Genomic DNA, 27,432 nt, shown 5'->3' with positions numbered 1-27,432 from the left:
CACAAGCGGAGGCGCCCGCTGCACAAGCGGAGGCGCCCGCTGCACAAGGGGAGGCCCCCGCGCCACAAGGGGAGGCGCCCGCTCCACAAGGGGAAGCGCCCGCTCCACAAGGGGAAGCGCCCGCTCCACAAGGGGAGGCGCCCGCTCCACAAGGGGAGGCGCCCGCTCCACAAGGGGAAGCGCCCGTTCCACAAGGGGAAGCGCCCGCTCCTCAAGGGGAGGCGCCCGCTCCACAAGCGGAGGCGCCCGCTCCACAAGCGGAGGCGCCCGCTCCACAAGGGGAGGCGCCCGCTCCACAAGGGGAGGCGCCCGCTCCACAAGGGGAGGCGCCCGCTCCACAAGGGGAAGCGCCCGCTCCACAAGGGGAAGCTTCCGCTCTACATCTACTTTATCATCTTGTATGCCTCAATTTGATCGCCTCTCATTCTTCTAAACTCTAGACAGTATAGGCCTAAACGGTTCAATCTCTTTTCATAAGGCAAACCCCTCACCTCTGGAATCAACCTAGTGAATCTCCTCTGAACTGCCTCCAATGCCACTACACCTTTCCTCAAATAAGAGGTCAAAACTGTGCACAATATTCCAGGTGTGGTATCACCAATGTCTATCATATGTGGAACTGGAGAACCTTTGGCTATGGCGTTGAGGGAGTCAGGGAGATGGAGAGGTCTGGTGCGGGGTGGGGAGGAACATCAGGTATCGGACGACCTGCTGTTGTATGTGGCGGACCCAGAAGGGGGAATGCCGGGGGTGATGGAGCCGTTAGCGGAATTTGGGGGCTTCTCGGGCTATAATTTAAATTTAGGCAAGAGCGAGGTATTTGTAGTACACCCGGGTGATCAGGAGGAGGGAATTGGGAGGCTCCCGTTTAAGAGGGCAGTTAAGAGTTTCAGATACCTGGGGGTGCAGGTGGCCAGGAGTTGGGGGACGCTCCATAAGCTTAATTTTACCAGGCTGGTGGAGCAGATGGAGGAGGAATTTAAAAGGTGGGACATGGTGCCGCTATCGTTGGCGGGTAGAGTGCAGTCCGTCAAAATGACGGTTCTCCCGAGGTTCTTGTTCCTCTTCCAGTGTTTGCCCATCTTTATCCCTAGGGCCTTTTTTTAGAAGGGTTACTAGCAGCATCATGAGCATTGTTTGGGCGCATGGGACCCGGAGGGTGAAGAGGGTCTTCTTGGAGCGGGATAGAGATGGGGGGGGGGCTGGCGTCACCCAATCTCTCGGGGTACTACTGGGCGGGCAATGTGTTGATGGTGCGCAAGTGGGTGATGGAGGGGGAGGGGGCAGCATGGAAACGGATGGAGAGGGTGTCCTGTGGAGATACAAGCCTGGGGGCCCTGGTAACAGCGCTGTGGCCACTCCCTCCTACGAGGTATACCACGAGTCCGGTGGTGGCGGCTACCCTCAAGATTTGGGGGCAGTGGAGGCGACATAGGGGAGAAGTGGGGGGCTCGATGGAGGCTCCGTTAAGGGGGAACCATAGGTTTGTCCTGGGGAACATTGATGGGGGATTTCAGGGTTGGCACAGAGCGGGCATCAGACAGCTGAGGGACCTGTTTATTGATGGGAGGTTTGCGAGCCCCGGGAAACATGTTCAGGTATCTGCAGGTAAAGGCATTTGCTAGACGGCAGGTGGAGGGATTCCCTTCGCTTCCCGCGAGGGGGATGAGTGACAGGGTGCTTTGCGGGGTCTGGGTCGGAGAGGGGAAGATATCTGATATCTACAAGGTTATGCAGGAGGTGGAGGAGGCGTCAGTAGAGGAGCTGAAAACTAAGTGGGAGGGGGAACTGGGGGAACAGATCAAAGACGGGACATGGGCTGATGCCCTGGAGAGGGTTAATTCTTCCTCCTCGTGTGTGCGGCTTAGCCTCATCCAATTCAAGGTGCTGCACCGGGCCCACATGACTGGGACGAGGATGAGTAGGTTCTTTGGGGGTGAAGACAGGTGTGTCAGGTGCTCAGGGAGTCCAGCGAACCATGCCCATATGTTCTGGGCATGCCTGGCACTGGAAGGGGGTGGCGAGGACGGTGTCAAGGGTGGTGGGATCCAGGGTCAAGCCAGGATGGGGACTCGCGATTTTTGGGGTTGGGGTGGAGCCGGGAGTGCAGGAGGCGAAAGAGGCCGGTGTGCTGGCCTTTGCGTCCCTAGTAGCCCGGCGAAGGATCTTGCTACAACGGAAGGATGCGAGGCCCCCAAGTGTGGAGACCTGGATCAATGACATGGCGGGTTTTATTAAGCTAGAGGAGGTCAAATTCGCCCCGAGAGGATCGGTACAAGGGTTCTTTAGGCGGTGGCAACCTTTCCTCGACTTTCTGGCTCAATAATAGGGTACTGGGACAGTAGCAGCACCCCCCTCCTCCCGATTGGTGCCCATAGGGCCCTGGGGTTCAACTTAGGATGGAGGGGCAGCTGGTTTGAGCCCCGGCTGCCCCTGCATCATCTGGCACCGACAGCCCTGGAAGTTCCCCATGGTGTGCACCATTGCATCGACGCCCTTAGCGATGCTCCTCAGTGACTGGGCCTTGCTCTGCAGCACCTCAGCCATGCCCACCTGTGACTGGGACAGGCTCTGCAGCTCCTCGACCATTCCTATCTGAGAGCGGGACTCGTCCTGCAGAACTTCATCAACGTTGACCTGGTACTGGGTGACATCGCCCAGAGAGTCAGACATTCTGCTGAGACCCTTGGCCATGGCCGTCACGTACTGCGCAACGCTTTTGGCACCTTCACTCATGGTAACGACGCTGTGCACAGGCTCTCCACTGCGGTTGCCACCCGTGCCATGTTGGTCTCGGTGCCACTCATTGCCGGTGCCATCTCCTGCACCGGTAGCCTCTGGGACTCCTCTAAGCGGCTATGGATCTGCAGGAGTGACGCTGAGATCTCACTCTGAATGTCCAAGTTGCTCCCTGTTGTCTCTATCAGCTCCGGGTACCTCTGCACCACAGGCTCAGCATCAGGCTGGAACCCAGCTGGGTCCTGGAATCCAGCAGCCATCTGACTGCTGTCTCACCTGGGGTTTCCTGCCTCCACCTGACATGCATCATCAGCGGTGTGGTGCTCACTAGATCGTGCCACTGAAGCCTGTTCACGAACATGTCCCACCAAGGTGTGTGTATCTGCGCTGGTGGGGGGGTTGGGGATGTCAGCTGTGCATCTGTGGGGGAATGGACCTGTGGTCAGTGGGAGGGATGGGTCAGTCAGTAAAGCAATCATTACTCATGTTTGACAGATCCTCCTGGTGGATCCCCACCTCTGCGGCGTCCGCCAGCCTCAGTGTGGCTGACTGATCTGTCCTCGGCCACACCGGTCATCTCCAGGGCATGCTCCTCAAAGGAGGCGAGGATTATGATGTCTGGTACCCCTCCGCTAGTTTGGACCCTCGCCTGACGGTTATGGAGAGCTTTTCCTGAGGAGACACAGAGGGCATCGTTAGCCACAAGCGTGGTTCGAGAGGGGGTGTGAAGGAGGGGTGGAGGTGTTGAGGGAGGATGGTGTGGAGAAAGGGCATAGGTCGCACAGGGAGTTGGGGTTGGATGTTCCCTTGGAGGGGGGATAGATGGGTGTAAGTCATTGACCTTTATTTGGCACTGTAGGCCAGTCCTCTTGGTCACACTCCCCGAGCCAACAGCTGCCGCCACCTCATCCCAATCAGCACTGGCTTCCTTGTGGCGGACTCACCGGCACCTCGGGGGAACAGGACAATCCTCCAGGCTTCTACAGCATCCAGCAGCCTCCCCAGCATCTCAGAATATTGGTGTCGGTCTCCTAGGTGCCAGTTTGCTGGGCCGAGCGCCGGGAAGCTCGTGGCATTTCCCGCTCGTTACCACACTAACAAATTTTTCAGGAGAATTGCGCCCTCTAAGTGTGGGCGAAACCGGTGAGAAACTCCCCAGGGCCCAAAAAGTGACTAAGTGCCATTGAAAAGAAATGGGGAACTTGCCACCTGAGCCGGCAAGAATCACACCAAAAAACACACCACAAATTAACTTAGACAGTTTTCTGGAGGATCGTCTCAAGTCATTTTTGGGGGTCCTGGGGAATTTATCACTGGTTTAGCCCACACAAATTTTTTTAGCACTGGGAAGCTGAACTCCGAGATCGGGCCACCATTTTGAACAAAGTCTAAGTGAGCCGCCCACGCATGGGTAATGTCCACCCCCCCCCCCCTCCAACTCATGGACACTACTACACCAACCCCCACCCCGAAGTGAGGACACCTCGCTATGGGGTCCTTGGGGCTCCCCCTCTTCAGGCCCCGCCCCCCCAACAGCAGCCCCTCCCTTCCAGGACCCCCACCTGTCACCCCCAACCTCCCAGAGACCCTCTATTTACCTGCCCTGCACACCCCTAACCCTTCAGACCCCCGTCCACCCTTCTTTCATGGACATGGTCCCCCTCGACCCCTAACCATTGGCGGTGTCACCCTGGCACCTGGGCATCCTTGCACTGGTATCCTGGCGCCCAGTGCTCCTGCCAGTTTGGCAGTGCCAAGGTGCCCGTGTTTCAGGGTGAGAGCCAGGGAGCCACCCTGCACTTAACCTGACCACCCAGGGGTCTCCAATGTCTTGGGAGACACCCCCAAATGCCGTTCCGCCTGGTCTACATTTGTGTGGACCAGTCCTGAACGGCAAACCGGCTGCGGCCTCATTGGGAAGGCCGGTTCAATTGAGGGTGGCCAGTGGATGTTGGGTCAGTTAGCCGAAGCCGGTTTTAGTGCGCCGTTCGGTCCCACGCCGTGTGAGCGAGATTCGGACTCCAACGCCTCGCGGGACTTGGGTGAATCCCACGAGGCGTGAAGACTGTCTGGAAGCCCGCGAGAGGGCTATCCTGGCATTCACCGGCCGTACGAGGTTGAGCGCAACGCAGCTGGTGGATCTCGCCCCAAGTGTTATTGAGTGGTGGTGGTGAACTCTCCCTGTAAAACCCGTCACAAATGAACTTAGAAAGTTTTCTGGAGAATCATATCCGTTATCTCCGTCTTTTCACAAATTCTGCTAAACCAGTTGAATATTTCCAGAATTTTCTGTTTTTATTACCCATGTTACAAAGCTGTTATAAACTGATATCAATTGTCAATCTGGGGGAGATGTTGGCGTAGTGGTACCTTGGACCAGAGGACCAAGGTAATGCTCTGGAGACTGGTTCAAATTCAACCAAGACAGACAGCTGGTGAAATTTAAATTCAATTAAGAAAATCTGAAATTGAAACTCACTCGCGATAACCATGAAACCATTATTGATTGTTGTAAAAACCCATCAGTTCAGTAATGTCCTTTTGTGGAAGGAAGTTGCCATCCTTACCTGGTCTAGCCTACATATGACTCTTAGCTGCCCTCTGAAATGGCAGAGTAAGCCATTCAGTTCAAGGCAATTAGGGATGGGCAATAAATGCTGGCCCTTTCAATGGCACTCATCCCAATGAAGAACAAATAAAATTCCATTCAAAGAAACTTTCATTGCTTTTATGTTGTGTTTTTTAATAATTGAATATTCCTTTTATTTCACTACCCTACATTTCTTTGAATAATATAAAAAAAATTAAAAAGACTGATGAAGTCATTTAGGTTGCCTCAGCAATTAATAACACACTGAGGACTACACACACACCCCATGTACTATATCAATATTTTTCCTTCTTCTGTTAAAGTTGAAGCTAAAGCAACTGTTACATAAACAAACATACAAAATTGAGCCTGCTCTGCCATTGATTATTATGGCTAATCTACTTCAACTCCACCAACCTACACTATCCCACATTCTTTAATTTCTTTCCTATCCAAAAATCTATCAATTTCTGTCTAAAGATGCACCTACGGCAAAGCATTTGGTCATCTGCCCTAATATTGCATTACTTGGCTTGGTGTCAAGATTTCACTCCTATGGAGCAGCTTGGGTGCTGTGTTATGTTAAAGATGCTATATAAATACAAACTTCATTTGTTATTCAAAAGCTAAGTCAGAAATGTGGTATAATATCCAGCGTTCATGCAGATTGTTTTCCTCAAGAGCAGAGAAAGCTGAGGGGGTCCTAATAGAGGTCTACAAAATTACGAGGAACATACGATAGGGTGGATAGGAAGAAAAACTCTTAGTAGAGGGGTCAATAGTCAGGGGACATATATTTAAGGTAAGGGACAGATGATTTAGAGGGGACTTGAGTAAAAATGTTTTCACCCAGAGGGTGGTGGAATCTGGAACTCCCTGCCTGAAAAGATGGTAGAGATGGGAATCCTCCAACATTTAAGAAGCATTTAGATGAGCACTTGAAATGCCTTAGCATACAAGACTACAAACAAAATGCTGGAAAATTAGATTAGAATAGGTGCTTAATGGCACAGACTCAACAGGCCGAAGGACCTCTTTCTATGCTGCAAAACTCTATGACATGGTTGAATAAGTTGATTATTAGCCTACAAATTTTTCCAACACGCCTGACGGAAGGCAGTAAAAAGGGAATGTTTCCGGGTCAGCCATACTGCAGAAAGGAATTGAAAAATCACTACAGTACTTTGCCAAGCATAATCACAGACCAATCCAAATAGCAGATTATGGCTGCCAACACACTCTAAAGGCACGGTACCTGAAGCAAGAGGGGATATTTACCATTTAAAGAGTAAAGTTTTAGCACTGTCCATTCTGCCCTCCTTGAAAGCGATCATTGCAAGTGCAATCATTATATGAGCCTTCTCTTTCTCTGTGCGGGCAATAGTTAAAGCCTTTTCATAAACTGTCAAAACATAAAGAAGCCAAAATGCACATAAACCTCAACTTAAAACATGTCATCACAGTAAAAAGTGAACACGCTGCATAATTGGAACAATTGCAATAACTTGATTAACAAATTTCAAGATACCAATAGGATTATAGTATGCAAGAGTTCATTGATCAAAATTATTGTAATAAATTTAAAATATTACATCACTTCTTTCAAACTGGCATTTTATTGATTTACCATGTTGAAATGCTAAACCAGGAATTATGCTAAACAGGTGTAGCGACTGATATTAGGAATCTCCTTCAGCCCTCTTTGAGGATAGTTAGAATTCTGTGCCAGTAAGATGGCAAAACTATTATTGTTGTTATTACTGTTCACTGTCATTACTCCTTTAAAACTGGCAACAACTTCTGGAATACACACATGGGTAGTTAAACATGGAAATTGAGAAGTTGTTGTCACTGATTCTGTGCTTCCCCAGATGGTGCACTTCAAAGTTTCCTCTGACAGCAATCACCGATGTGAACTTGTCTCTTATCCCAATAGTATTGCTAAAAAAATCCCAAAAAAGTTACACATTGTTAAATGAGGTGCAGCTGAGTTTTAAACAGGGGTCTAAGTTTCTAATTGCTCCTGAAAATTTTATTAATGGAATATCATATTTCTCTCTTATGAAGTTCCACATATTTATAAAATAAATACATGTTGACGTTTATGATATCTCAGTTGCGACCTTGGCCATACATGTTTGTCCTAATCACTTATTTCACTGTGTAAAATTATATTCAAAAGTAAAGAATAATTGGTGCATTTTACTCCCTTGCAGTTTTGTGAGAATGATCCAGTGCAATTTGCTACTCACTTGATTGATGACATTACTGTTGCTGTGATGCTGGATGCCTGGAGATCCACCTGACTTGACATTAGATTCAAACTAATACCGGGAAAGAGGAAATCCACACCACAGAGACTGATGAGCTTTGAGGGCAGCTTTTGTTTTTAAATTAGCAGAGACCACTGTCAATTCACTGCTGGCCTCAAAGTCCGGGCTATGTTAATTTTGTTTCTAAACAGCCAAGTATGTCTTGCATAGAAATGATAACGGTTAAACTGAGATGCAAATCTATAGATCTGGAATAATAAATACTGTATGTTTTACACAGCAATGTCAAATTTGCAGACTCTCCAAGTACTCCATTCTCACTAACACTATATTTACCTTTGGCACTCTCCTGAAGAAGCCCTTCCTTCATGTAAGCCAGAGCAAGACTAACGATGTCATCAAACTCCACAAGTGGGTTTAACATGTGAGCCTGGATAGCATCTTGATATTGACCTGCAGTACTGAAGAATAAACAGATTATTTTTATGCAGTGGCAAGGTCATTTTCAAACTATATGTTCCAATCCGCAAGGTAAATACATAGAGCAATGACCAAAGCTCTTCAGGATGGTCATAATGCAGCTGACAGGATTGTGGCCTTTGGTTATTCCATCAAGATAAAAGCTCTGAACACAGCAGTCACCAAGAAATTATTTAAAAAACAGAAAACATTGGGATATGGGCCATGATTTAATCCAACATATTCATCAATAGAACCAGGGATCTGTTAACTAGGCTACAGAAGTCAGTGTATTAATATATTTGCCAACTGTTTATCATGGGTAGCCTATTAATTGGCTGGAGCGGGAGTCGAGGGGTCTATGAGCAGCCACAGGAGTGGGAATGGAGGCGGGACTTAATGAGTCTGGCCCAATTTAATCACCGTGGCTCCCAAAGCTGTGGCAACTGTTTTACTCATTCAATTGCCGTGGCAGACTTGGAGCAGGAAAGGCAGAGAGCTGGAACCTGGGGCAAGGTTACCTTCCCTTCACATTGGCAGATCTGGAAGTCCTCTCTGAGGCAGTGAACAAGAGGAGGGTGGTCCCCTTTGCCAAGGGTAGTAGCAGAAGGCCAACCTGCTACTCCAAGTAGACATGGATAGAGGTGGGTGAGAATATGAGCAATGTGGTCAGAAGGAACCAGGTGCAAGGGTTCAATTACTTTATTCACAGGTCATTCATGTGTTGCAGACTAGTTGAATGCGAGGCAGTGGAATCTTTTCCTGTTAATGAATCTTATTGGGCAGTCACTCAGATCCCTGAAGGCCGTATTACAAGTGCAATCAATGACACCCTGCAACTTGAGGGAAATCCAGCAATGGAGGCAAAATCCATAGCTATTTGCGCCTGCAAGGTCCCAACAGTCTGGAAATGAATGTACTGTCCGGCTCTGGCAAAAAGGGCATCAGTAATCTGAGAGAATCAATGGTGTGAAGCTAATAGTGTTGTGCCACCAAAGTATGCAGTTGATCCATGATTGACCTAGAGGCCAAATAGTGCAGAGTGTTTATGATGGCGGCTGGCAGAGTATGGCCAACAGTGTTGTGTAGGGCAGCACAGTGGTGCAGTGGTTAGTACAGCTGCCTCACAGCACCGAGGTCCCAGTTCAATCCCGGCTCTGGGTCACTGTCCGTGTGGAGTTTGCACATTCTTCCCGTGATTGCATGGGTTTCGCCCCCACAACCCAAAGGATGTGCAGAGTAGGTGGATTGGCCACATTAAGTTGCCGCATAATTGGGAAAAAAAAAATTGGGTACTCTAAATTTTTTAAATAGTGCTGTGAAGTGAGGGTTTTCCCGCCACAAGGGTGACATTCTCTGTGACCATCTGGCTGTAGAGTCACATACAAACATATATTTGGATTAAGAGCAGAAGGACCCTGGAGTCAGCTCTGCCATTTTGTAATATCATGGCTGATCTGATTGTGGCCTCACCTCCACTTCCCTATGATTCTGCCGTTCTTGTCCTTCTAGATGGTGGTGGTCGTGGGTGTGGAAGGTGCTGTCTCAAGAACCTTGGCGAGTTACTGCAGTTCATCTTGTACATGGTACACATGGCTGCCACGGTTCATTGGTGGTGGAGGGTTTGAATGTTTGTGGAAGGAGGAGCAATCAAGCAGGATGCTTTGTCCTGGATGGTGTTGAGTTTCTTGACTATTGGCGGAGTTGCAGTCATCCAGGCAAGTGGACAGTATTCCAGATTTATGCCTTGTAGATGGTGAATAGGCTTTGGGAGGTCAGGAAGTGAGTTATTTGCAGTGCGATTCCTAGCCTTTGGCCTGACCTAGTAGCCACAGTATAAATATGGCTAGTCCAGTTCAATTTCTGATCAATGGTAACCCCCAGCAGGTATCTGGTCTGCTCCTGACCCAGAATGTAGCCTGCTCTCACTAAATAGCTCTCTACAAGCTCCCAATGAGCTATTTGACAAGCTTAATTGGACAAATTTGCAAATTGGGTCGGTCTGGGGACTGACCTCCCCCATCACATCCTGATGAGAATTGCCAGAGAGAATGGTGGCAGGAAATCATTATATTGATTGCTGCCACTATTTTCAGCATCTGCCGCCTCCACTTTAGCTGGGACCCAAATCAAGTAACATTTGGGAAGGAATTTTAAACACATGCACTCTTGTCCATATAGGAAGTGGTGAAATTATAGGATTAGGCACGAGGACAGCATTTGCCATTATAAGGATATGATTTCAAGAAGATGGTGTTATTGATGTCTAGAAATGAGCAGAAATTGAGTGATTATGAACCAGTCTTCAGGCACAAGCATTTCTTTAAAAATATGAGCCTAAATCTCTTGTCAGGAAATGTTATTGCAAAGGTTTAAAAAGGAGTTCTTTCTCTGAATTGCGATAGAAGGTGAAGCACTGAATGGAAGAAAGGCTAATACATGGGAAAATATGGACAGGGCAAATCTTTTCAAAGGTTAAGCTATATAATAATTTAATAGTTTATCTTGTAACAGATCAGAATATCCCAACATAAATTTTCAGCTGAAATCCCATTAAGAAATATTCACACACTTGAGAATTTGTCTGATCTGCAGACACACATACAGAAATCTAGAAGCACAGATTTTCATTTAATTAAAGTGAGCAATCACCAGGAAACAAACAAACCAAATAGATTAGCATTAATTTTAAGAGCTACACGAGTGAGTAAGGGATGACTAAATTGGAAAATATTCCAAAGCTTTTCTAATTGCAGTTCCAGAATTCTGTTGAAAATGGTGCCAACAGTGAGGGCAATACTCTTTATTTTAATACACGAAGTTAGAAATACCTAAAATTATGAGGGGTATAGAGTAGACAGGAAGAAATGTTTCCCCTTGGTGGAGCGATCAATGATCAGGGAACATAGATTTAAAGTAAGGAGCAGGAGGTTTAGAAGGGATGTGAGGAAAAACATTTTAACCCAGAGGGTGGTGGGAGTCTGGAACTCACTGCTTGAAAGGGTGGTGGAGGCAGACACCTTCATAACATTCAAGTAGTATTTAGATGTGCACTTGTGAAGGCTATGGGCCAAATATTGGAAATAGACAAGGACCCTCCTGTTTGCTCCTGTCTATTCCCTTACTTTTCCCTTTCTTTTATTTTTTCAATTACCATTTTGATTTATGGATGATTAATGGACCTATGACTTTAAGGTAAAGCAACTTGTACGTGGTCTGTGCCTTTAATTCAAGCAAAGGATTGCAGCAGGAGTGATCAGTGATGACTCGCTTTGACCGACTTGGCTGGTGGTCAATGAACTGGCTCGAAATGCTGTGCTTTGCCCGGTAACCAATGGTGACTCGTTCTGATCTCACAGATGTTTTTCAGAAACAAAGCGGAGTTTCTGGTTTCACTTTTGGTTCTGAAGCTTGGAAGGAGCAGCTCGAAGTCTCACTCTCTCTCTGATCAGATGTATCTTTTCTAAAAATTCTGGGTAAGAGCTCTTCACTCTCCCTAGCAATCCTGGATGTCATTCTCTCGAAACTGCAAAGGATTAAGTCAAACCACTAGAAGCCAGGTTTGATGCGAGGCAAAAGGTCTCAAGAAAGAAACAGGCCTGAAGATGAACCTTCAAGCTGAAGGCTCAGTTTAATAAAAGTGAAGGTGTCGCTCAGGAGAAAGCCTCCTTGGTTGTGAGTACTGAACAAATGACTCTGCAATCACCAACTCTAAACCAGAGGCTTCAATAAATCGACGAGTTGAAAGGAAAGCCTGCTGCAAAGAACACATCTCCTGAAGCCAGGACTCTTTTCTTTTGCCCTTAACCCATATTATTTTACCCCTTTCCACCGCTCCGTGTTTGTCTTCTGTGTGTGGGCAGAGGGTGGGACAGTTAAAGGGGATAGTAGGTTAGCTTGCTTGTTATCCAGCTGCAATTACTGCATATTTCATCTTTATTTCAGTTATAAATAAACAGCAATTGTATTTCAACTTACAAACCTGGTGAACGTAAATTATTGGGCAGCCAAGGGCCAAAGAATTTAGGAATATTTATACAAATTATTGGTTAATTCACTTGTGTTGGGACTCCAGGTCCTAATTGCACTAGCTCAGGGTTTTGTAACAATACTTAGGTGGTTGTTTTTGACCGGTGCAGACAAGATGGGCCAAAGTGCCTTTTCTGTGCTACAGACCACTACGATTGTGACTCTAAATAGAATGGGAATATTGCATTGTGTTTATGCACATTTTATAAATATATATACGAATCGCTAAAGAAACATCAAAACACAAACTCAGAATCAAAAGACAAGAACTTCATACAAGATTTATTTCTAAGCACATTAGACTTTGAGAATCATTGAAGGTAAAGATCAACTAGATGCAGCAATGTTCATGACATAAACAGAACATGTTTGGCACGTCATTAAAAATATTGATTGGAACATTAAATTCTAAATATATATATTAATAATGTTTAATGACAGAAATAAAATGATGAAGATAACTGTCTAAATACTCACCAGATACACAAGTCACTTATAACTTACCATAAAGCTCGAATCCAATTTCTCTGAGCATATTTAAGTTTTTCTTCATCTTCAGTATTCTGTAATAGCACAACTACTCTGAAAATGAAAATAATAAATACTTGTCTTGAGAAAAAAGGTTTTCCTGTGGCTATCAAATCCCCATGAAGGGTTTGGCAAGCAACACAGCTCACCATAAAATACATGCAAATCAGCACCATCCGCATGTCTCCAGCATGGACATGGAACATACCACATTGAATGATGGTTCCATCAGGTAATGATAGCCCAGAGCTTCAGCAACAGCTGCTTTTTTTCTGAAGACTTGTCATTTAAGAACAAAATCCTTGATTCTTTGACTTTTCATCACCTGTCCTAATATTGACATATGCTTTTGTGAAGCACCTAGGAACTTTTCATTATGTTCAAGATAGGAATATAAACAAAAATTGTTGTTAATGACATAGTATTGAGAATTTGTTTAATTCTGATCCTTATGTGGTAGTTTGTGACACACAGATACCACAGCATAGGTCAATGATACCACCCATTAATCCACTTCCTCACAGACCTTTTAATTCAACGAGCTGTTCATTAAAGGGGAGAGGAAGGCTACAGGGAGTTCACTTCTGATATATGTTTACCCCATTGAAGATGCCCACTAAAAACTTAACTTTGCATGTTTATTTAATGCCGAAGGTTTCCAGCCCTGTTCTGATCCTATGTGAGAGAACAGAGATTTCAGACCAAATAAAAGCCCAAACTGGAACAATGTTGTCCTAAGAAATGACATTTAGCTGTAAATACAGAGTTTATAGCCAAGTAACCATCTAAAGGTATTGTGTTGTGCAGCAAGACTCTCCCTGTTGCCTTTGTTTATTGCCTTTGAGTTGGATCAGGCCCACCAAGATGCCCGGGTTGCAGGATTCTCTACCATTGCAGAGATGCCCCAGGTCCAGGGGGCAATAGATGGCAGGCATGTCGACCTGCATCACAGTATCAGGGAATGCCATTACAGGAAGGGGTTACACTCCCTGAATGTTCAGATTGTGTACGACCACCACCTCTATACCATGCACTCATGTCCCCGCTACCCAGAGAGCGTGCATGATAGCTACATCCTGAGGCAATTGAAGATCCCTGGCGTCATTGAGGACCACCCACCACCCCAGGATGACCAGTTGGCTTTTGGGGGGGACAAGGGAAATCCGCCAAAGTCCTGGCTGATGACGTTTGTCTGGAGGCCTCATACAGACACAAAGACCCGATATAATGAGGCTTATATTGCCACCCGTGCTGTCATTGAGTGGTGTGTCGGACTGCTGAAAAAATGGTTCCGATGCCTGGACCACTCTGGTGATGCCCTGCAGTACACCCCCAAGAGTGTTTCCCACTTGTGGTAGTCTGCTGTGCTCTCTGTAACCTGGCACTGCAGCAGGATGACATGTTGGAGCTGGGGGGGGGGGGGGAAGAGACACATTCGGCCTCATCTGAGGAGGAGGAGGCGGAGTAGGAGGGGCCTGAGGAAGAGGATGAGTCCGTGGAGGAGCCGGAGGACAGGCGGCGGGGGGAAAGGATCCGAACACCAAGAGGACCAGGAAGGCCCTTATTCTCACCAGATTCTCATAGGAGGAGGTTATGTTCGTCAGCTAAATCCACCCCTGCCGCCACACCCATTTGTCTCCTTCCCTCCGCCATTTACAACCTTCCCACCCACCAATTTCCCTCCTTCCGCACCCCAATCCCCGCCTGGCCAAACTGGTATTCCCAAAGCAGATGTGCGCGCTGCCAAGCTTGCATGTTGACTGGGTGTGAGTTATGAGGAAGCATTTAAAATCAGCGTCCCCTTGTTAGGGGCAAGAAGCTGAGGCACAAGTCCGGTGAATCACACAGCGAGAACAGCCAGTAATGGAGATAAGCTTGTGGGGCTCATTTTTGGCACAAAGTGCCATTGAATACGGGCAGCAATCTCACGAACGCAGCCGAAGAGGAACATCCCGCCAAACTCACCCAAAATTACACTTTGAAATATTTCTGTTGAAGTGCGCCCAAAATCTTGAATTAGAGAGAACATTGATATTTCCTGGATTTAGAACTATTCATTTTGCTAAAGTGATGTGCAAAAAATTGCCTGGCCAAAAGTAAAGATTTTAGGAGTATTTTGTATCGCTATAGTATTTTCTCACAATATTATTTGGAGATTTGGGGGAATAGAAGAAATGTTGAAATTTAATTAAGAAGCGTGCCAGCAGAATAATATATTTGCCAATTTGCTGTTTAGTTTAACGAAAACACTAATCTCTTCCATAAATGCAATGAGTGAATTTACATCTCTATATAATTCATTAAAGGCAGAGAAATCTCAGAGCACTTCCAAAGTTCTCTAAAGGCAAGGGCCTGGGATCAGGCACTTCTAACACAATGGGCACAAGATGGTTTTTAATTCCGAAGATAGGCTTATGAATTGCTCATTATCTACTGTATATGAGGGAGCAACTTCAAAGTGACTCAGGAGCATTAATGTTCATTTGTCTCAGGGTATTACTTTTTCTAAACTTATGGGGAAAAGTTTTGTTTTTAACACCATCCTTACCTGTGATATGCCTCTGCTGCTTGTTTTTTGAGGTTTAGATACTCATTTAAGTAACCCAACATTGTGAAAGCTGTTGCATCAGTCTGAATTCTCTCTGTTCAGAAAACAAAATTCAGACAATCTTCTGTTATCCCGTTAAAACAAAACAAACCACTCACAACCACCCGTTAGCCCCCTAATATGTCCTCTCAATTGTGAGCAAGGCCTTTTTCATCCACAACTTTACTGTAAATGAGCATATCATCATTTGTTGCCCTCCCCAACAGCTCTTGAACTGAACATTTCAGAAGGCACTTAAGAGAACCATACTGCTGCGGGTGGGTCAGGAGTCACATGTAGGTCAGACCAGGTATGGATTGCAGAAAGGATATTATGTAAACCAGTTAAGTCTTTACAGCAAGAGAGAGAGGGAGAGCGTACAAACGAGCGAGCGCAGGAGACTGGATGAGCAAGAGTGCCTGAGCGGACCAGAGAACATGCACCGGTGTGGACCAGCGAGTGAAAGAGTGTGCCAATGTGAGCGAGCGAAAGAGCGCACCAGAGCTAGCCAACAAGAAAGCACGGCAAAGCGAACGAGCAAAACAGTGTGCGCCAGAGTGAGCGAGCACGCCAGAGCAAATGAGTACATGCCAGACGAACAAGAGAGTGCGCCACAGCAGGCGAGTGAGCGGGAGCGGGGCAGCGCGGGGGAGGGAGCGGGGCAGCGCGGGAGAGGGAGCGGGGCAGCGCGGGAGAGGGAGCGGGGCAGCGCGGGAGAGGGAGCGGGGCAGCGCGGGAGAGGGAGCGGGGCAGCGCGGGAGAGGGAGCGGGGCAGCGCGGGAGAGGGAGCGGGGCAGCGCGGGAGAGGGAGCGGGGCAGCGCGGGAGAGCGAGCGGGGCAGCGCGGGAGAGCGAGCGGGGCAGCGCGGGAGAGCGAGCGGGGCAGCGCGGGAGAGCGAGCGGGGCAGCGCGGGAGAGCGAGCGGGGCAGCGCGCGGGAGAGCGAGCGGGACAGCGCGCGGGGGAGAGCGCGGGGACAGCGCGGGGAGGCGAGCGGGACAGCGCGCGGTTGAGAGCGAGCGGGACAGCGCGCGGGGAGAGCGAGCGGGAGCGCGCGGAGAGCAAGCGGGACAGCGCGCGGGGAGCGAGCGGGAGAGAGAGCGGTACAGCGCGCGGGAGAGCGAGCGGGACACCGCGGGAGAGCGAGCGGGGCAGCGCAGGGAGAGCGAGCGGGGCAGCGCGGGGAGAGCGAGCGGGACAGCGCGCGGGAGAGCGAGCGGGACAGCGCGCGGGAGAGCGAGCGGGACAGCGCGCGGGAGAGCGAGCGGGACAGCGCGGGAGAGCGAGCGGGGCAGCGCGGGAGAGCGGCGGCAGCGCGGGAGAGCGAGCGGGAGAGCGCGCGGGAGAGCGAGCGGGGCAGCGCGGGAGAGCGAGCGGGACAGCGCGGGAGAGCCAGCGGGACAGCGCGGGAGAGCCAGCGGGACAGCGCGGGAGAGCGAGCGGGGCAGCGCGGGAGAGCGAGCGGGGCAGCGCGGGAGAGCGAGCGGGACAGCGCGGGAGAGCGAGCGGGACAGCGCGGGAGAGCGAGCGGGACAGCGCGGGGAGAGGAGCGGGACAGAGCGGGGAGAGCGAGCGGGACAGCGCGGGAGAGCGCGGGACAGCGCGATAGAGCGAGCGGGGACAGCGCGGGGAGCGAGCGGGACAGCGCGGGAGAGCGAGCGGGACAGCGCGGGAGAGCGACGGGACAGCGCGGGAGAGCGAGCGGGACAGCGGGGAGAGCGAGCGGGACAGCGCGGGAGCGGAGGGGACAGAGCGGGGAGGAGCGAGCGGGACAGCGAGCGGGAGAGCGAGCGGGACAGCGGTGAGAGCGAGCGGGACAGCGGGGGAGAGCGAGCGGGACAGCGCGGGGAGCGAGCGAGCGGGAGAGCGAGCGGGACAGCGCGGGAGAGCGAGCGGGGAGAGCGAGCGGGACAGCCGCGGGAGAGCGAAGCGGGACAGCGCGGGAGGAGCGGCGGGACAGCGCGGGAGAGCGAGCGGACAGGCGCGGAGAGCGAGCGGGACAGCGCGGGAGAGCGAGCGGGACAGCGCGGGAGAGCGAGCGGGACAGCGCGGGAGAGCGAGCGGGACAGCGCGGGAGAGCGAGCGGGACAGCGCGGGAGAGCGAGCGGGACAGCGCGGGAGAGCGAGCGGGACAGCGCGGGAGACGAGCGGACGCGCGGGAGAGCGAGCGGGACAGCGCGGGAGAGCGAGCGGGACAGCGCGGGAGAGCGAGCGGGGACAGCGCGGGAGAGCGAGCGGACAGCGCGGGAGAGCGAGCGGGACAGCGCGGGAGAGCGAGCGGGACAGCGCGGGAGAGCGATCGGGACAGACGCGGGAGAGCGAGCGGGACAGCGCTGGAGAGCGAGCGGGACAGCGCGGGAGAGCGAGCGGGACAGCGCGGGGAGAGCGAGCGGGACAGCGCGGGAGAGCGAGCGGGACAGCGCGGGAGAGCGCGGGACAGCGCGGGAGAGGAGCGGAAGCGCGGGAGAGCGAGCGGGGCAGCGCGGGAGCGCGAGCGGGGCCAGCGCGGGAGCGCGAGCGGGGCAGCGCGGGAGGGCAGCGCGGAGCGCGAGGGGCAGCGCGGGAGCGCGAGCGGGGCAGCGCGGGAGCGCGAGCGGGGCAGCGCGGGAGCGCGAGCGGGCAGCGAGCGGGGCAGCGCGGGAGCGCGAGCGGGGCAGCGCGGGAGCGCGAGCGGGGCAGCGCGGGAGCGCGAGCGGGGCAGCGCGAGCGGGGCAGCGCGGGAGAGCGAGCGGGGCAACGCGGGAGAGCGAGCGGGACAACGCGCGAGAGCGAGCGGGACAACGCGCGAGAGCGAGCGGGACAACGCGCGAGAGCGAGCGGGACAACGCGCGAGAGCGAGCGGGACAACGCGCGAGAGCGAGCGGGACAACGTGCGACAGCGAGCGAGAGAGCGTGCGACAGCGAGTAAGAGCGCATGCGAGAGTAAAAAAAATGTGAGGCAAACATGCACAGAGTTCGATTTTGGAACACACACACCCTTTCTCCCCCCAGACACACTTCCTCCACAGGCACAAACACCCTCCTCTTCTCCCTACACACATCCCCCCACTCCCCCCAACACACACACACACACCTCCCTACTCCCTATCCATACACCAGGTCAGGAGGGGAGGAAAACCCTGGCTGAAAGGCAACTTGCTTCCAAACTCCACTTTCGTACATATTCCACCAAGGAAGTCAGACACTGCACCACGGAAGGTAAAGCAAGGAAGGTTTCACACTTGTCCTCCACTCCCGCAAACAACCGGCTCATCCTCGACCTCGTGAGATGTGCCCTATGACCACCATTATAATGTATTAACCCTAATCCCGCACACAAAAGTTGTGTCTTTCACTCTGTACAACGTCTCACACTGTACCTCCTCCTCCAGAGCTATTCCCAACCCCTTCCACTTGGCCTTAACCCTCTCCAGCAATACCGTATCATCCTCCAGAATCCTCCCATAGATCACGGAGGTACTTCCTCCATACCCGCCACCGACAAAACTCTAATAGCAAGGAGGCCGACTACCGAAAACGTCGGAAAGACTTTCCTTGTATAATCCCGCACCTGCATATACCGGAAAATTTCCGATTGTGGGATCACAAACCTCTGTCAACTCTTCCAACCTCGCGAACCGCCCCTCCGGAAACAAATCCCTCATTCCTACCACCCCTTGTCGTCCCAACCCTGGACCTAGCATCTAAGCTAGTTGGTTCAAACAGGTGATTTGCACAGATCAGCACCAGCTTCAACAATGCCCCATCTTAAAATGCTGCTGAAATTGTCTCCAAATCTTCAGTGTAGCCACCACCACCGGATTGCCTGAGTATTTCCCTGGGGAGAACGGAAGTGGAACCGTTACCAGCGCCCGCAATCCCAACCACTGCCTGAACCGGACTCCAGCTTTGCCCAAATTACCTTCAGATTCCCTTACCAGCCCAGCACCTTCTCGGCATTCACAGCCCAATAGTAATAAATCAAATTTGGCAAAGCAACAAATAACTCCATACCACATTACTGAAAGCCTTCACTGCATCCAGTGCCACGACAACCTCCTGCTTGCCCCCCTTCCGATGGGAACAGCACCACGTTCAACAGGTGCTGCACATTCGAGGACAGTCGCCAACCCTTAACAAATCCAGTCTGGTCCTCACCAAAAACCTGCGGAAGACACTCCTCCAACCTGAGCACCGGCACCTTAGCAAGAATCTCGGCATTCATATTTAGCTGACATAACAGCTGATACAGCTGCACTCAATAGGTCCTTATCTTTTGTTAATAGAAGCGAAATGGATGCCTGCCTCATTGTCTCTGGGAGTGACCCCCTTGCTATCGCATCTTCAAACATTTCTACCAACAGCAGTACCAGCCAGTGTCCACAAACCTCTTACAAATTTCCACCGCGAACCCATCTGACCCCGGTGCCTTGCCTGTCTGCATTTTCCCGATAGCCGACCGAACTTCCTCAACCCCCCGTGGCTCCTCCAGCCTCGCCATGTCCTCCTCTTCCATCATGGGGCACTCCAGTTCCTCCAAAATTTCCACTATATCCAACTTACCCCCAGCAGTTCCTACCTGTACAACTTTTGATAAAACTCTTCAAATGCTCTAATCACCTTCTCCAGTGCTGTCAGCAGCCCCCCTTTTCCATCCCGCACCTGAACAATCTCCCTGGAAGCCTCCTGCTGCCTAAGCTGGCCAGCCAATAAGCGACTGGCCTTCTCCCCTCAACTGGCATGTACTTGTGGACACAGATCAAATTGTGACTGCAGTTCCTTCCTACTGGCCAGAAGTTCTGGTGTGGGATCTTCCACGTACTTGCCATCAACCTCCAGAATTTCATTTACCAACCACTGGTGCCTCCTTATCAACCTGTGCACTTTGCGAGTTTATCTCCCCTCTCACCATTGCTTTCAAAGCCTCCCACAACATCAATGGCGAAACCTCACTATTTTTATTAAACCCCACATACTCGTCAATTACCCATGCCACCTTCACGCTGAACTCCAGCAACCCCACATTCAAACTGGCTCCCCTCCAAGATCACATCCACCAAATGCGGGACATCATCAGAAATGATGATCACCGAGTATTGCGCCAACAAGGACCTCCCCATAATTATAAAATCTGAGAGTTTACGTGATGTACCGGGGAGAAGAATTAATATTTCAAGAGCTCATCAGGTCTGCTCCCATCTCCTTCATAAACGCCGGCAACACCTTCGCTCCCCTCGAAGGGGGTCAAAGAACTCAGCTTAGAATGATCCCCTTTCAGATCTATGACTGTATTCAAGCCCCCTCCTGCCAAAATCAACTGATATGTATCCAAATGAGGAATGGCCACTTCCTGAAACCCACATCATTCCAATTAGGACATACACGCTAACCTCCACTAGTGACCTTCCCTCCAAAGTACCCGTAACTATCACTTATCTGCCTCCCTAATCTGCCACCACCGTCTCTATCTGAAACTGCACTCTTTTATTAATCAGTATTGCGAACCCACTGGGCCTCACTGTGAAAACCCGAGTGGAACACCTGGCTTACCCAGCCCTTCGAAGCCATACCCGGTCTGTCACCCGCAAATGGGTCTTCTGCAGAAACACTTCATCAGCCCTCAAGCCCTTCAAGTTGGCCAAAACTCTCACCTGTCTTAATGGGCCCTCCCAATTCCCACATTCCACGTCACCATCTGGACCGGGGATCTCTCACGGCACCTCCCACTCCCCTTCACATCAGTCATGTCCATCACAAAGGGTACTCCAATTCCTCCACTCCATTCCCAGGGCCAGTGCGCACCCAAGATGGCACCCAACCCACGAATGGGACGGAGAACTACCTCCAGTCACCGTCAGCCAACTGCCCCCCCGCCCCCCACATCCCAGAAGGTTCTATATAAATATAAGCATTAAGAAATATTGATCAATCTACCACTAGTTCTCAAACTCAACAAAATACCGATATTTTGTTAGAGTGTGTGTGTCAGTTTTGTAGCAGATCTCGCCATTATTTAATATTGCTAAGGTAATGTAAAATATCTCAGCATATCTAACTTGTATTTGTGAATAAATTCGACAATTAAATATTAAGTGCATCAGCTTGTCAAACAGATTTTTCCATACCTGTGTACTTGCTCATGGCAACTTGTGCAGCAGCTATTGCATTCATTTGTACAATATTGTACTTATACAGTTCTGAATTTCTGTTTGATTTATCTTGCAATGTTGTACACACCCAGTGTGCATAACCTTTAGCTCCTTCAGTCTGTATAAATAAATATTTTTTTCTAATTTAAAATAAACTCAAGTTTAATAAATTCAAACAAAATGCTAATATTTATTTCTGCTTGCTTGGCCACAAATTTAATAATAATAATAATAATAGCTTATTGCCACAAGTAGGCTTCAGTGAAGTTACTGAAAAGCCCCAAGTCTCCACATTCCGGCACCTGTTCGGGGAGGCTGGTACGGGAATTGAACCCGCGCTGCTGGCATTGTTCTGCATTACAAGCACAGGGCTAAATAGCTGGCTTTTAAAGCAGACTAAGGTAGGCCAGCAGCATGGTTCAATTCCCGTACCAGCCTCCCCGAACAGGCGCCGGAATGTGGCGACTAGGGGCTTTTCACAGTAACTTCATTTGAAGCCTATATATGACAATAAGTGATTTTTCATTTCATTTCATTACAAGCCAGCTGTGTAGCCCACTGTGCTAAACCAGCCCTTAATTTAACTTGAATTAGCAAAAAACGAGCATCAAGAATGATTCAGTTGATATGTGCACACAGATTAACTCATAGATCAGAATTTAATATAGCAAGATATCGGAAGGGAATCTGCTGTTAGCTTGGCATCTCCTGCTCAAAAGGTGTGACCTGCTAACAACAGGGCATCTCGGATATCAAAGAAAAGGGCAACTGTAACCAATTACAATTATGGATTGAGGAATAAACACAAAGTACGGAGAAGGAGCCCATTGTCATGCACGGAATTGGAGGAACTAAGGGCGCGATTCTCCGCTCCCCACGCCGGGTGGGAGAATCGCGGGAGTGCCGCTCTGGCACCCCCGCGATTCTCCCACCCCCGCTCGGAGAATCGACGCTCGCCGCTTTTCCCGGCGACCTGCGATTCTCCGGCCCGGATGGGCCGAGCGGCCTGACGACCCCGACGGGTTCACGCTGGCGGCAACCACACCTGGTAGCTGCCGGCGTGAACATCGCGTGAAAGGTGAGTTTGGGGCCTGTGAGGGGCGGAGAGGTGATTGAGCACCACGGCCGTGCTCGGGAGGGGACTGGCCCGCGATTGGTGCCCACCGATTGTCGGGCCGGCGTCTCCAAGAGACACACTCTTTCCCCTCCACCGCCCCGCAAGATCAAGCCGCCACGTCTTGCGGGGCAGTGGAGGGGAAGACGGCAACCGCGCATGCGCGGCTGATGTCACTAAGGCGCCGCCGGCCACGTCATTATCGGCCAGCGTCAAGGCCCGGCGGCCGAGCTTCACGAAACGCTGCTCCTAGCCCCCGGAGGGGGGGGGATAGGGGGCGAGGAGCGGCCTCCGACGCCGTCGTGAAACACTCCGCGTTTCACGACGGCATCGGGCGTTGCGGAGAATTCCGCCCTAAATCTAAGATTGGGAAGGAGTGTGAATTTACATTTGAACAATAAATGTAAAATTAACAGAAATAAAGGTAGAGAAATATATATTGAATTATAAAGGTAGGGGGCGGCACGTGGCAAGGTGGTTAGCACTGCAGTCTATGGCGCTGAGGACCCGGGTTCGAATCCCAGCCCTGGGTCACAGTCCTTGTGGAGATTGCACATTCTCCCCGTGTCTGCGTGGGTTTCACCCCCACAACCCAAAGATGTGCAAGTTAGGTGGATTGGCCACGCTAAATTGCCCCTTAATTGGAGAAAAAAATAATTGGGTACTCCAAATGTATTTTTTAAAAAGGCAAAAAGGAAAAAAAGAGAAATATCGACACTTAAAATCTTCCTGAAATGTTTTAAACTGAAAGGAATGAGCCTTCAAATTTATAATAGTTAATGATTGGTGCCTGAGATTGATTGGCAGTAATGAATGATTAGTACATCATTGAAAGGGTACTTTTATACTAATTACTGGGCCTAAATATCTGCAGAATATGTTATTCATATCTACAAAGTAAGCACAGCAACATCATGATATTCAAAACATGTCAGTGGTGTGGCAGACAACAAAATCCTATTTTTGCAAAGTGATGCAACTCGGACGGCAACTTTTGGATATTTGCATTTAACCGTTTGAATGCTCACTTGAATTTATGCATAAATAATGGAGAATGCCATTAGTTTTACCATTATTTTAATAGCAAATTTTGGCTGAACATGTAAGGCTTAATGTATTGTAATGGTCACAGATCGAAGAAATTCTGAGGTATTTTTGCTCACAATCTATCCAGTTAGTGTCTTTTCAGGATAATCAACTTGACTTCACAGTTGAACAGATTAGGCTTATTTATTTTTGCCAGAATAAAAGAACAGTACTTACATTAACACCAAGCTCAGTGGTATGTCTAAACAAATCCATCGTCTCATAGCTGCCAACAGATTCGGCAATAAGTGCCTGCAAATTTAAATTATTGGAAATTGAGACTGCCATAGCAATACATACATGCAATAATCATAAACTGGACAAATTCCTTACCAATAGATTAGAAAATAATTCTGCAAGGTAACAAAGGTGATGGTGACCCATGTGGAAATTAGTGAAATAGGAAAGAAGCAGACAGGTGTTAAAAGGTACTTTAAGAATATTGTTTGCCATCCATTAAACCCATTTAAGGGTCCATTTCTGTCAATTTCTAGCATCACAGATCTCTTTCAATTCTTCAGTTTAATTCATACCGGAGTACAAGTATGGCAAGTCTATCGATCATTTTTAAATGCTTAAATGTAAAATTTGATCAGAGAATGTGAAAAGGTTTTGGTACAAAAATATGTCCCTCAAGGAAATGGGTGACATTATCAGTACAATAACATAGCCAAATTTCTAATCTGTCCAAGTATACCAGTCGATACAATTTTAAGAATATATTCAATTTACTTTGATTAATATATAATAGTAAAAACAGTATAAATAATTTACCTGTCCAATCCAGCATCTAACATACGAGGGTTCCAAAGATTGGGCAACCTTAAAGGCTTCGTGGGCAAGCTAAATTAGAAAGATACAAAAATCACAAGTAGTGGATGACAATACTAACTAGCATTAATCTGAGAAATTAAAAAAAAAAAAATTTTGAAAATATTTTATTGAAACATTTATAAATTAACAACAATTTTCAACAGGAAAAACAACAAAGTAAATAACACCCACCCAACCAACAACCACACCCAGCCAACGTGGCTTACATACACAGTTTCCCAGTTTACTCCCCCACTAACTAGTTCCCATCTAAACCAACTCCCCTACCTCCCTCTCTCCCTTAATTCCCCCCCCCCCCCCCCAACACTCTTTGTATCTGCTGACAGCTTAATTTTCCCCAAATACGTCGATAAACGGCTGCCACCTCTGGGCGAACCTTAGCATCGATCCTCTCAGGGTGAACTTGATCTTCTCAAGCCTAAAGCCTGAGAAATACAGTCATGTCACTAACCCATACCCCGATTTTGGGAGTTGCCTCGACGCCAATAAGATCCGTCTCCAGGCTACCAGGGAGGCGCTACCAGGGAGGCAAAGGCCAAACCATCAGCCTCTCTTGGCCCCTGGACTCCCGGAACTTCCGACACACCAGAAATGCCACCTCTGGACTCGAAATCACCCGTACCTTCAATACTGTGGACATGACATCAGCAAATCCTTGCCAGAATCCCAAGCTTCGGACATGCCCAAAACATGTGGACATGAGTCGTGGGCCCTCCCGCACATCGGCCACACCTATCTTCACTCCTTCAAAGAACATGGGCCCTATGGACCACCTTGAATTGTATCAGGCTAAGCCTGACGACGAGGACACATTAACACTACTCAAGGCGTCCTCCCACAATCCCGCCTCTAATTCCTTGCCCAACTCTTCCTCCCATTTTCGCCTTACCTCCCCTATCGGGGTTCCCTCCCATTCCATGAGTCCTTCATAAATTTCCAAGACCGACCGCTCCCCCGCTCCTGTTCTTGACACTACCTTGCCCTGTATCCTCTGGGGCGATAGATGCGGAAAGACCGAAACCTGCCTCTGCGCAAAGTCCCCCACCTGCAGGTAGCGGAACCCATTCCTACCGGGAGCTCAAACTCCTCCTCCAAGTCCTGAAAACTGCAGTCAATAAACAGGTCCTCTAACCGCTCGATCCCAACTCGTTGCCACCTCCAAAACCCCCACTTCCAGCCGCCAGGTGTAAACTAGTTGGTGCCACAGTCCATACCGACACCCCCACCACTCCCATGTGCTTCCACCACTGTCCCCACACCCTCAAAGCCGCCACTACCACCGGACATGTGGAGTACCGAGCTGGCGAGAACTGCTGAAGTGGCGTAAGCAGTGCCCCTGAATGATGCCACTCCCACACCGCGCCCCCCCCCCACTTCATCATCATTGCTACGTTCACCTCCCAATAGTAGTTCCTAAAGTCCAGTAGGGCCAGCACCCCTCCCCATCACACCCCAGCAGCACCTTCTTTGCCAGTGGAGTTTTACCCACCCATACGAGCCCAGAGATCATAGTGTTCACCCTCTTAAAAAAAGCCTTCGGGATAAAAATAGGCAGGCACTGAAATACAAAGAACCTCGGGAGAACCGTCATCTTTACTGTCTGCACCCTCCCCGCCAGTGTTAACGGGAGCATATCCCACCTTCTAAAGTCCTCCTTCACTCGGTTGGGCAGCATGGTAGCACAAGTGGATAGCACAGCCTTCACAGCGCCAGGGTCCCAGGTTTGATTCCCCATTGGGTCACTGTCTGTGCGGAGTCTGCAAGTTGTCCCCATGTCTGTGTGGGTTTCCTCCGGGTGCTCCGGTTTCCTCCCACAGTTCAAAGACGTGCAGGGTAGGTGGATTGGCCATGATAAACTGCCCTTAGTGTCCAAAAAGGTTAGGAAGGGTTACTGGGTTATGGGGATAGGGTGAAAGTGAGGGCTTAAGCAGGTTGGTGCAGACTCGATGGGCCGAATGGCCTCCTTCTGCACTGTATGTTCTATCTGCTCCACTAGCTGAGCCAAATTCAGCTTTTGTAGCTGCTCCCACTCCCGCGCCATCTGGATTCCCAAATACCGAAAACTCCCTCTCACCACCTTGAATGGCATCCCTCCCAATCTCCTCTCCTGACCCTTTCGCCTGAATCGCAAAGACCTCACTTTTGCCCATATTCAATTTGTATCCCGAAAACCAACCGAATTCCCCGAGGAACCCCATAATCTCTTCAATTCCCCCCAGTACGAGTGGGTCAGAATATAATGACACCTTGTGCTCCACAACCCCCCCACCCCATGTACTATTCCCTGCCAGTCTGTGGCGCTCTCAGCATCATTGCCAGTGGCTCTATAGCCAAGGCAAACAGCAGTGGGGAGAGTGGGCATCCTTGTCTCGGCCCCCGGTGCCGACCAAAATAATCCAAACTCACTCGGTTCATCCGTACGCTCGGCACCGGTGCCTGTGACCCAGTTCACAAATTCCTGCCCAAACCCAAACCGCCCCAGGACCTCCCACAGTTACTCCTACATCTGAGAAAATATTAATAGATCAATTGTTATAAGATGTTATCAGAGATACTATGAACAAACGTTAAATAATTACAAAACCACAAAGTAATTATCTTGACTATATATTTTTCTGTAGTTTAATCACTAGAGTTCGCAATATTTACCTCAATACTTTTGTTCTTCAAATAAGTTGCCCCCAAGTTGGTCCAGGCCACTACATTCTAGTACAAGAGATCGTCACACTTGAAAAGTCAATGTTTGAGCCATATTATTACAGCTTTTGAAACACATGGTATTGGAAACAGTGAAAAAAGTTTACTTTTCATTTGAAGATAATAATTTAAATCTTATCTCAAACTGCAATTGTGCAAACAGTATCTTATGGTTTTACAAAGATTACACCATATGACCTACATTCAAATCAAAATATTTTGAGTAAAATGTATTTACCAGAAAATGTAAAAAAGAAAGTTATGAATTTACTTACATTTTGTTCAACCTGAACAGATTTGATAAATGCATGCTGTGCAAGGGCATAATTTTCAAAACCTGCATCAGGACAAATGGAAAAGAAACAAAATA

General features: G+C 49.3%; 1 protein-coding gene across 3 annotated transcripts in view; it reads right to left on the bottom strand.

The window, feature by feature from the left end:
• ttc37 (tetratricopeptide repeat domain 37) overlaps positions 1-27,432 on the bottom strand; it is a 130,649-nt gene that overhangs the window by 22,708 nt on the left and 80,509 nt on the right. For all 3 annotated transcript variants that reach the window (XM_038805244.1, XM_038805245.1, XM_038805246.1), the window contains 9 exons: positions 27,338-27,399; positions 27,015-27,071; positions 24,306-24,374; positions 23,709-23,783; positions 21,308-21,449; positions 15,167-15,260; positions 12,595-12,672; positions 7,939-8,063; positions 6,608-6,731 (listed from right to left, as the gene is read on the bottom strand). In XM_038805244.1, the coding sequence (XP_038661172.1) occupies positions 6,608-6,731; positions 7,939-8,063; positions 12,595-12,672; positions 15,167-15,260; positions 21,308-21,449; positions 23,709-23,783; positions 24,306-24,374; positions 27,015-27,071; positions 27,338-27,399 (826 nt within the window). The remainder of the gene's footprint in view (positions 1-6,607; positions 6,732-7,938; positions 8,064-12,594; positions 12,673-15,166; positions 15,261-21,307; positions 21,450-23,708; positions 23,784-24,305; positions 24,375-27,014; positions 27,072-27,337; positions 27,400-27,432) is intronic.

The sequence above is a fragment of the Scyliorhinus canicula genome, chromosome 8, assembly GCF_902713615.1.
Source record: "Scyliorhinus canicula chromosome 8, sScyCan1.1, whole genome shotgun sequence".
In the NCBI taxonomy this organism is placed as follows: domain Eukaryota; kingdom Metazoa; phylum Chordata; class Chondrichthyes; order Carcharhiniformes; family Scyliorhinidae; genus Scyliorhinus; species Scyliorhinus canicula.
This window is presented reverse-complemented; position numbering and strand designations above follow the sequence as displayed.